This window comes from Sphaerulina musiva, assembly GCF_000320565.1.
Source record: "Sphaerulina musiva SO2202 unplaced genomic scaffold SEPMUscaffold_2, whole genome shotgun sequence".
NCBI lineage: Eukaryota > Fungi > Ascomycota > Dothideomycetes > Mycosphaerellales > Mycosphaerellaceae > Sphaerulina > Sphaerulina musiva.
Window position 1 is genome coordinate 2372852 of NW_016017384.1, and position 10304 is coordinate 2383155.

The following is a 10304-nucleotide window of genomic DNA, read 5'->3' on the forward strand; positions in this document are numbered from 1 at the left end:
AGATTTTCTCTCAGGTGATGTGATGTATACCATGTCTACCACCACTACTACCATCACTAGGTACCTAACATCACTAACATCACTATCACCACCACCATTCCTTTGACTCCAAGAGCCACTACTCCATCATCTGCAGCCAGAATGTCCGGCATGACCCCCCGCAATCGGCTTGCAATGTCTCAAGCACAAAGCGATGCATATGTTTTTCCGCATTGGGCAGGTCTCATTGTGCCTGATGCGGTCGATAATGCGGTACCTACTTAAGACTTCGTCTCTCATTGCTAGATTGCTAGACTCGCATGTCCTCTTGTTGTGTGCTATCGACCTAGCAGTGTCGCGAAGCCTCATCACCTACCGCCATATTTTCCTGTTCCATCATGCCTATCTTCGACTCTTTCAAATACTTCTGGGATGGCGACTGGCTTGATGCGATCCCTCAAAAGCTCGGATGTGCGGCTAAGCCAACGATTATTGAAAGGGAGCCTTTTGCAATACCGCAACGTGCAGAGCGAGCGCATGGCATCCACAAAGTCCCACGGCGCGTCCGCAGACATACGACGGCTGTCAGCACTGATGAACCAGCAGCCAGGAAAACTTCTGGCAAGCGTTCACCCTCGTTGGCTGGCTCTGGAGCATCTCTACCACGTGAAAAGGTCCCAACCTCAAAAGGAAAGCCTGTTAAGCTAGGGACTCTGCGAAAGAAGGACGGCAGCGCTGTTATGACTGGCAAGACCGTCAATCCCGACGGTGTTGTGGCAGGTCGAATCTTGAAACACTTCCTCCGTACTCACAGATCATGTCGTTCCCAGGGCTTCCGGAGTCGGGGTCAATCGTGCTGGAAAAACGCGGCTCTGCAAGGCCTACTACATGTTCCAATAGTGTATCATTTCCTTGGCAATATCCACCGCGACTGTGACCAAAGTATCAGGCGCTGCGTGACTTGCGCTCTGCAAGACTTGTTTCAGCGATACTGGAGGCTCGGAGGCGGCAAGGGAGAGACCAAGGTGATCAGCCATGCTGACCTAGATGCTGCCATACTCAAGAACATTCCCAAGACACCTATCAACGACAAAGGGGACTTGCACGATTTGGTCGGTTGGCACAATGATGTACAGGATGACGCCTGGTTATACATCGATAAGCTGCTCGATCTCGTCCTTGGTGCAGGTGACGAACGTGATGTCGCGTGTCTGAAGCAAGTATTCGAAATGAAGCGCAAATCTACTTGGACATGTGTGGACTGCGGCGAAGCTCATGATTCTTCCAGCGATAGCGAAGATGAGTGCGGCTTCAGCTTGACAGTACCACTGAACATGCCTCGGGGCGATCGAGAGTGGATGACGTTCATGGATCGGTTGCACGAAAATGTATTCACCGACGAGGGTGTGCAAGCGAGATGCATGAGTGATGCCTGTAAAGCTGCCAGGAAGGCTGTGATTATGTCTGGAAAGAACGAAGAAGAGTTGCCCCTGCAGACGAAGCATTACACGATCACCCAAGCACCCGAGGTCTTGATCGTGTTGCAGAAGAGATTCGCCATGTCCGAGGGCGACGATGGGCTGCCCAAGCTTAAAAATGGTAGAGCGATTGTAGAAAAACTCAAGGAGGAGACGTGGTACGAAGAGTATCTGAACCTCGGACGCTACACCGAAGACGAGAAAGACCTCCTCTACCGCCTGGATGCCGTCGTAGCACATCGCGGGGACCGCGTCAGCAGTGGCCATTACATTGCGACGGTCAGAGAAGCGAATGGTGTGGATTTTGCCATTATCAATGATTCTGTCGTCCAGGGGGAACAAAACAGTAATGTGGTGAAATACCCGCAATCGAATGGGGATCAATTTGAGCCGTATGTCATGTTCTATAGTAAAATGTAGCTAGCTAGAGTCGAGGAGATTGTATCCTTTCCGTTGGTCGCCAGTACTCCATTTGTTCATATCGTGTACCTACCTCCTAATCAAAATCTAATTCATCATCTTTTTCTTCATTGTCTCAAAGCTAGTTAGTGCTCTTCTTCGCTCGCAGAAACACCCGAGTGAAGGAGCTCTAGGCGGGAGACGTCTTCGAGTGCGCCTTCTCATCTGTCGTGGACGGAATGCGCATCTAGCTAGCTGTGCTTCGACAGATTCATGACGATCGTGTACAACATCAAGGCCGAGTTAGCAAGCCGCTCCATTGCTGATGAATGTTTTTTTTCTCGGTCTGCGCCGACCCTGTCCCACGAATCTATTGCGAGTGGAGGAGAAGAATCTGAGAGTGGTGAACGGCTCGAAGAGATTGGCTTACTCCTTCTTTTCAGAATGAACAAGTTTAATAGAAGACGAAACGCTCCGATCGTAGATAGATATGAACAGCATTTCTCCCCGGTACGTCTTACTTGCTCCAACGGCCGAATCAGTCCACGTCTGTGGCGCGGAAGAACGGTGTAGCATTCTCTTCAATCACGTTTCCCCGACGCCGTGCCATGCCATGGCCCATGCTGCTTCTTCTGCTCCTTGCACTGCTGTACAATATGATACACTTCTGTTACAGTTTTTCCTTTTTCCCAGTTCGTCGAGCGAATTTCTAGATGAGATTCTTCACTGCCTCAACGGCGAAGGGTGCTGTACGAGAAATGAGCCAGGCTGTGTCTTCTGAATTGATTGATAGGTAGTGGGATAGGTAAGCATACAGAAATATAGCACCACGCACATGCTGACCATGCCGAAGACGGTCTGTCTGGCGGCAGCTTCTTGTTGCGCGAGCTCTTCGGCGGTGGGTTGTGGAGGTGCTGAGAGATATCTGTTGGCTGGACGTTCTTCAAGACTTCCTTCTCCATCTACTCGTACTCACCACCAAACATGTTTGCGAGTTGTTCTTGATAGGTCTGAGTTGTGTTGTGTGTTGGAGTGAAGGGAATCTCTTCTTTGGTGGTGGTGGTGTTGAAGCAACGGCTTGACCCGTGACGAGGACATGCCAGCCGCGTTCAATCTTGAACAGCAACTCACTCTCTCACCACCCCAACACTCTCACACATACACTATTCCTCTCCACCACTAGCCAACAGCAAAAAATGGAGGACCTTGAGCAGCCAGACGTGCCGACTGTTGACAGCATCGATAACGAGCCGCAAGCCAACGCCGACCCCAATGACCCTCTGCGCCCCGAAATCGAGGAGGAAGACAATGCAGGAGGCACTCCGCCCATGGCCGATCCTCATGCCGACACAGAGGTGCAAGAGAACGGGGGTTCAAAGAGCGCAGACGAGCTTATGGACGATGAGGCAGATGCGGAGAAGCCAGTCAACGGCGAAGACGACAACGAGGACAACGACGACGAGTCGGAGCTGGAAGAACTGGACGAGCAGGAGTTTGCTGACTTCGATGCCACCGCCCTGAACATCCCCGACAAGCCCATCGACGTTGACGAGAGCAATGTGGCTTTGCTCGGGGTGCACAAGCGCAAGCGCACGGCGGAGGAAGAGGCAGAGCGCGAGCGGAAGAAGAAGAAGAAGGAGAAGAAGCGCGAGAAGCCTAGCAGCAGGAAGAGACGCGGTGGCGAGGACGAGGATGATTTTGAAGGCGGCCCCGAGATGGATGGCAAGCGGTCGAGGAAGAGCAAAGGCTCAAAGCCTAGTCAGAGCTCGAGAAGGGAGAGGACGCCCATTGACCTCGACACTCTGCCACCGGACGAGCGTGAGTTGCAGTGTTCCTCCTGTTGCTGTGAAGTAATACGCTAACATGACCAGGCCGCCGACGTGCGCTGGATGCGAAGATGGATGAGGCATTGAAGACCCACCGTGTCTCGCGCCGCAAAGCTGCCCAGGATATGGAAGAGCGCGCCGACCAGGAAATCGCTGAAATGCGCACCCGAATCGCCAAAGCCTGCGAGTTGGATGCGCAGGCTCGGTCGCGAGGAGACGTCGCCGTTCAGAAGCTCAAGATCCTTCCGGAGGTCGTAGAGCTGATGAACCGCAACACGATCCAATCGCAACTTGTTGATCCCGATATTAACATCCTCGAATCTGTCCGTTTCATGCTCGAGCCTGCCGATCAGGATGCCGCCCTACCCAACTACCAGATTCAGCGCGAGCTGTTTGCCATTTTATCGCGATTAAACATTGGAAAGGAGGCGCTCGTAGCTTCTGCCGTCGGCAAAGTCGTTCTCTTCTACACCAAATCTACTCAGCCACAGCCAGATATCAAGAGACAGGCAGAACACTTGGTCGCAGAATGGACTCGCGTAATTCTCAACAAGGGCAAGGACGCGCGATCCAAGCCGGTGGAAACGAGAGGCTATGATCCCATGGCCGCAGCTGCCAGCCAGAGGATGGGACCAAGTCAAGTCGACCGCGCGACGTTGGCTGCGGAGAAGAGGAAGAGAGCGTTGGAAGCACCAGGACCACAGAACAGAGCGAGAGTGCAGGGAGGAGTTGGCACATACACTGTTGCACCTGTCAGCAATATGAGCAATGCTCAGGGCGTCAGCCAGAGGAAAACGCAGGGCGCCAACGACGAGACATTCAGAAGAATCGCCGCTAGGAGCTCGCAGAAGATGGGCAAGCGGTAGTAGGAAAAGCGAATTCAGCCAGCTTGGAGTTGGAGTTTTTTTATCATGCATACAGCGAGGCGTCAGGGCAGCGTGAGCAACTGGGATGTAACAACCGTATGTATGTATTGGTAAAATGTGACACGCATGATCACTTTCCATCCACCCCATATCACACACAAGTCTACTATGTATGTGCTTCATCTGCCTCTCTCTCTGCCTCTCTGTACCTCTCTCTCTCTAAGCTGCGAACGAACCTCATGAAAGAATTCACACTGACTACCTATGCTGAAGTTAGGAAGACGACCGAGAGAATACCTTGGGTAGTGAGTGGTGCACTGTGGTTCCAAGGTCAAAAAGCAACGTAACGTCCATGTCTGTGAAACTAACTTCTTGCAGAGAATAGTACAACGGTTGGAATTTAGCGCTCACGCAGACATTCCACTCATGATCGTAAAAAAGCAAGCCCTTCCCCCTTTCTCCCCCAATAAAGGACTTCCATCGCCCATCGCTAAACAACACCTCTGAAACCAAGACTTGCTGCCCAGCCAGCCCAAGTCAGTCCCATTCTGTTCACTCAATTCAACAAAGCCAGTATGCAGGGAACACTGGCATTGTGTGTCAGACTCGCTTGTCCTTCAATCTTTCTCCTGCGCTCTCTCTCTCTCTGTGTTTCTCTCTTCGGCCTTGGGAAATCCAAAGCCACTGGACAAGGAGAAAGTCCACACCAGACGGGAATTATGTGCAAGACGAAGCTATCGTTCATGCTTCCAATCTCCTTCTCTTCTTCTCCTACTCCTCCACAAAAATGTTCTTGTGGTTCTCCAGCAATGCCTGCACGGCCTGCCTCTGCACCTGCATGTCGCTCATCTCGCGCTCGATCGACAACGGCCGCATGATAGTCGGCGCAAAGACAACCGCAAGATTGAGTGGCGTCATCAAGTTCTTACTCTCGAACGTGACAACCTTGGCCAAATGTTGGAACAAGTATCCCAGACAATCCCGATGTGCATCCGGCAAACTCTCCACGGTGAATCGAAGCGCAGCCACCTGTTTCTCCTTGTCTTGCAACTGACCGGCTTCCAGTAGAGAATCGTACACGTCATATGTGATCAGTGGTGTCGGTAGCTTCCGGAAGTATTGCTTGAGCGTGCTCGTTACAGCGTGAATATCCAGATCCTCGTCCGAGATGTCAAAGCCAGGATCCTTCTCGAAGCCCTGTTGGACTTGCTTCACTTGTCCAGCGCCGCCAGATTTGCGATAGATTCCTTCAACGTCGATGCCTCGTCTCTCCACTTCGTGAATGCATGTAAGCACAATTCCGGGGACAACGCGACTTTCGTGTTCGCAGCGGAGGGTCAGCTCGGAGCCAAAGAGTACTGCGCACGTTAGCATGTCAATCATTAGACAACGAGACAGTGGTGACGTACCCGAACCGTCCACAGCAGCTAGGTTAGCGCTGCTGTTGTTCTTCATGTGCATCACTGCCTTGGAATTGACATTCTTCCCATTGAAGAAGCTGTACGTCCTGTCATCCAAAGTTTGCTTGCTGTGGACACTGCCTTGGTCGCTACCAGCCATGGCCTGGCCATTCTGACTCTGGTTGTACGGCATACCGATGGTATACTGTCCCTTTCCATTTGGCTCGTTGCCGACAAACGCGCCTTTGATGCCTTTAGTCACCTTCCCAGCAACCTTCTCGCCTCCGCGTCGCCAGTTGAACTTCTTGGGCTGAGCACCCTTTCGGATGTTCACCACTTGCGGAGTTGACAAAATCGACGCCGGCTCGGCATCCGGATCCTGTAGCAGATTTGGCAGCGACGTGTCCGTGATGACGGGATTGAGGTTCCTGACTTCGGCAGAAGTAGCGTCGTTGATATTGCCATTGAATATGCCAAGGCCGTTGACGCCCGCACCTCCATTCAGCGCGCGGTTCTCCTGGTACATGCCTTGAATGTTGCGAACGAGATCATGGTTGTGTGATGCCAGTGCCGCGTTCCTCGTCGATAGCGACTCGTACTCCTGAAATCCTTTGTCCTTCATCTGAATCAGGTCGCCGATCTCGTCAGTGAGCTCGTTGCGCCTGTGCATCAGATCCTCTATCTGGGCTCCAAAGGTGTCCTTGAGCTGCTGCAGGGAGTCTCCAAAATCGCGAAGAATATTGGTCTTCAGTGCCGGGAAGTCTAGTGGTTGAGTGGCGTCCTTGGCCTTGCTCAAGTGCTCGGTCATGATCTCCAATTCGCGTACAATCATTTCCCGTTGCGTGTCGAGAAATGCCATAGTGGAGCGCTTTTCTCGAAGTTCTGTGTTGGCAGCGTTAATGTCCCCGTTACTAGCGATCTTCTCCAGCAGGGTGAGCCTTTCCCTCTCCAATTCCGCAACCTGCAAATTGGAGCGCCTCAGAGAGGCACGAAGCGACTCAACTCCCTCGCCGCCTGTGGGAGAAGTGATACTTGGCGTCGCAGTGGGGGTACCGAGCGTTCCATTCCTTGGTGACGGCGCTCCTTGCGTCGGAGCGCGGTCACTGAAACTGCGACCGTGCTTCACCGCATTCGACACGCGACGCAAAACGGAAGGCGATGAAGGGCCAGCCTGTTCTCCTCGAAGGATTCGTCCCATCTCGTCGTCCAAACTAAAGCCGCCATCGAGACTGTACTTGGGCAACCCGCCAGTCCGCAATGCAGGGGATGTGTCCTGATCTTCGCTCTGCAGCGTGCTAATGGAGTCATTGTGTCGGTGCCTGTCCGCGGCGGCGGCGGGTGGAGGTGGCGGTGCGTGTCTCGGCGCGATGAAATCGTCATTGGCGACAGATTTGCTGGGAGCAGTCGGTCGCGTGGAAGAACGGGGTGGTGGCACAACGTCGAAACTGGCTCGTGGAGGGAGTTCGGGCCCAGAACGAGTGGTGTCGCGGGAGGCCGTGCTCAGTTCTTTAGACGTCACCATGTCTCTGGTGGGCGGTGACTGCGCCTGTGCACCACTGTTGTTGTTGTTGTTGTTGTTAGTGGTGGTGGTGGTGGTGTTGTTGTTGTTGTCTGGCTCAGGTGTTGATTGCTTGGATTTGGCTGCCGCCGCCGCCGCCGCTGCTGCGCTCAGTGAATCTCCTCGCAGCGGCAGACTCCTGTCAGCGTGTCGCGGTGGAATGGGCGTGCTGGCTGGAGCAGCGACGTCTTTGCGCTTGGGGTCATCAAAAGGATTGATGCTCGAGTTCTGCGAAGCCACTGAAGCAGGCGACACAGGCTTGCCACTGCCAGGCTCGCCTTCTCTGCTGCTCCCGTCTGCTGGCGACACCGTCGTCGACGATGGGTGGCCGGCCCGAGAGTTCTTCCGCGAGTCTGCGCGCTTCGAAGGCGGAACTTCTCCCAGGCGAAAGCCTTCCTGCGGACTGGACTGGCCGCTGTGCGAGTTCTGCTGCTCAGTCGGCAGAGAATGTGGCTGTGGCTTGGATGCATTTCGCTCAGGGGGTAGATTGCCCACCGGAGAAGCAGTAATGGAGCCATTCACAGGTGTCTCACTCCCCGAGGTATCGCGCTTTCGATTGCGACCCTTCTCTTGATATAATATATGAGGGCTTGGTTTCGACTGGCTCGCCGAACGGTCCCTATCCGGTTCGCGTTCCGTCGAAACAGATCGCGAGGAAGCATTGGTTTCCGATCGTTGCTCTTGCGAAGGCTTCCTCGAAGGCGGCTTCGCGGAGAGTCTTCCGTTAGTCCCGAAGTAGTCTCGCGGAGGCTGATTCTCCTTCTGCGTGTGCGGTGGTGAGCGCTCTTCTGAGGCTCTTGGTATCTGTTTTCGGGGGATGGGCGCTTGCGATTGCGGCGGAGCTTGTATGGGAGTAGGGTCGAACGCCATGGGCAAGAACCCACGCTCGGAATCGTCGTCGTCGTTAGAGCTGGAGACGGTGGACGGTCTATCCTCACCGTATGTGCTTGCCGGTAACATGGGTCCATCTGTGTGCTGTCAGTTCTCTGTGAGGCCCACGACTGATCATATGAGAACCCACCTCGGTGTTGGTCTTCAGCCAGAGGCGACACGTCGTGCTTGTGATTAGCGTTGGATGTGCCTCGAGTCCGTGAGGAGGCATGCCTCTGCCCGGGTGCTTCTGCCTGTGTCTTTGCGTTCTCCTGGTATGTTTCCACTGGTGGAGTCTCACCATCAGGAGTAAATGCACTTTGCGTAGCCACTCCCGGTGGCAGTGAGGGCAATGCTTTATCATGTCCGGGCTGCGCACTAGCAGGAGCGTGCTTGGGAGTTCGCATTCTCTTCCGCCGCCGAGTGACTATGCTCTCATGGCAGCTCATACAAAAGATGCCCTGTGAAGTACGAGCATAACGCAAATTCTCAATCTTCCTCTTGCAGTTCCGACATCTGAAACATCCCGAGCAGAATGCCTGCTCGCCAGTCAAGATGGCCAGATCCTCGATCTTGTTATTACATGCACTGCAGCTGTACGTGCAATTGTTGCAGATGAGACTACCATCTCCAAGCAATAGCAAGTTTGCGTCCGAGTCTAGAAGGGTTCCGCAGGTGTTGCACCGGAAGCAGTCAATGTGCCATCGATTTCCCGCTGTATCCTCACAGTCAGCATAGTTCAGACAGCCCCGTCTCCTCATTCGGCCAATGCGTGGCATGGCAGGTGTGCAGACATACCAAGTTCGAAAGCTTTGCCCTCTTCGAGTATCTATCACGCGCGTTAGACATGCCATTGTTACTACCGACTCGAAGTTGGCTTTGATCGCACCTCTCCACAACCTTTGCACGGATATACCACATCTTCTGGGTCCATCGGTGACTCCGGCCACGTGCTAGGCGAGTCTGCTGTAGCCATTGCGAAGTGTGCAGCCTCAGTCCTCGGAAGGCTTCAGGCGAGAGTCGAGCCTGGCAGCCCCGTCCAAATGCCCCGGGGAGCGACTACACAGGCACAGATCACCCTGTGGTCTGGATATGAGTACCTCGTTGTCGGATCGGGGTCGTGGTCGTTGTCGTTGCTCTCGCCGTCGCCGCCGCCGTCGTCGTCGTCGTCGTCGTCGTCGCGGTCGTCACTCGAGCTCTGCCGCGGCTTGCTTGCTGGCTGGCTGGCTGGCTGGCGTCCTCTCTCCTCGCGCCGCCTCCGTGCTGGATAGGCTACTTGCTACTTCGCCGGCGTGGGCGCATCTAGTGCCCTGCCGATGTGGTGCTGCTGCGATAGTGCTGCAGTATATCCAAGCGAGTGTTCCAGCGCTGTTGCGCGCGCAGCGGTCGTGGGGGAGTTGAAGTCGCCAGAGGATGCGTGTTGTAGAGCATGCAGACACCGACCGGTCCTCGCTGCCGCGGAAAGAGACGCCAAGGCAATCGTTGAACTCTATCCCGCCCCCCCGTTCTGCTGGCGTATACGTGAATATCAATAGGTACCTGGTATGATAATAATGATAATAATAATAATGTAATGGTCCCCCTCTCGCACCCGCTGTCAATGTCTGTCGAATGGCTCGGTATGGAGAGGCGGAAGAGTGACTACGACGGGGGACGGAGTACAGACATGCGCAGTGTGGCAGAGACGAGAGCAGCGCCACGAGGGGATGATTACCGTGCATACCGTACCAATGATTATTAGCCGTCAGACGCGAGCACGACCAGGGGAGGGAGCTAGCCTGCGCAGTGCGGCAGAAGTGTGTGCACTCTGCAGACGGTCAACAAAAGGTCGAGCGAGGATTCTGTCTAGACTTGTGACCGCGAGCCCAATCAATCTCTCTCTCTCTCTCTCTCTCTCTCTCTCTCTCTCTCTCTCTCTCTCTCTCTCT

General features: G+C 54.2%; 3 protein-coding genes across 3 annotated transcripts; 2 read left to right on the forward strand and 1 right to left on the reverse strand.

Moving 5' to 3' along the window:
• Positions 1-108: 108 nt before the first annotated feature.
• Positions 109-1877, forward strand: SEPMUDRAFT_131346 (cysteine proteinase; the record flags this gene model as incomplete). The annotated part of the gene is made up of 1 exon (XM_016902413.1): positions 109-1877. Exon 1 carries the CDS (start codon positions 378-380, stop codon positions 1875-1877), a length of 1500 nt encoding a protein of 499 aa, XP_016763842.1. The 5' UTR covers positions 109-377.
• Positions 1878-3000: 1123 nt separating this feature from the next.
• SEPMUDRAFT_147524 (uncharacterized protein) lies at positions 3001-4687 on the forward strand. The gene is made up of 2 exons (XM_016904351.1): positions 3001-3674; positions 3728-4687. Exons 1-2 carry the CDS (start codon positions 3053-3055, stop codon positions 4546-4548), a joined length of 1443 nt encoding a protein of 480 aa, XP_016763843.1. The 5' UTR covers positions 3001-3052; the 3' UTR covers positions 4549-4687.
• Positions 4688-4887: 200 nt separating this feature from the next.
• Positions 4888-9985, reverse strand: SEPMUDRAFT_147525 (RhoGAP-domain-containing protein). The gene is made up of 5 exons (XM_016904352.1): positions 9266-9985; positions 9175-9205; positions 8528-9091; positions 5958-8474; positions 4888-5906 (listed from the first exon to the last, which is right to left on the reverse strand). The coding sequence occupies exons 1-5, from the start codon at positions 9350-9352 to the stop codon at positions 5320-5322; spliced, it is 3786 nt and encodes a 1261-aa protein (XP_016763844.1). The 5' UTR covers positions 9353-9985; the 3' UTR covers positions 4888-5319.
• Between the last annotated feature and the right edge of the window lie 319 nt (positions 9986-10304).

Bases quoted from the DNA above. Each gene is read 5' to 3' on its own strand.
- SEPMUDRAFT_147524 (XM_016904351.1), top strand. From the start codon at position 3,053: ATGGAGGACCTTGAGCAGCCAGACGTGCCGACTGTTGACAGCATCGAT. The intron at 3,675-3,727 runs GTGAGTTGCAGT...TAACATGACCAG, and splicing joins CACTCTGCCACCGGACGAGC to GCCGCCGACGTGCGCTGGAT.
- SEPMUDRAFT_147525 (XM_016904352.1), bottom strand. From the start codon at position 9,352: ATGGCTACAGCAGACTCGCCTAGCACGTGGCCGGAGTCACCGATGGAC. The intron at 9,206-9,265 runs GTGCGATCAAAG...CGCGCGTGATAG, and splicing joins CGTGCAAAGGTTGTGGAGAG to ATACTCGAAGAGGGCAAAGC. The intron at 9,092-9,174 runs GTATGTCTGCAC...GTGAGGATACAG, and splicing joins GGGCAAAGCTTTCGAACTTG to CGGGAAATCGATGGCACATT.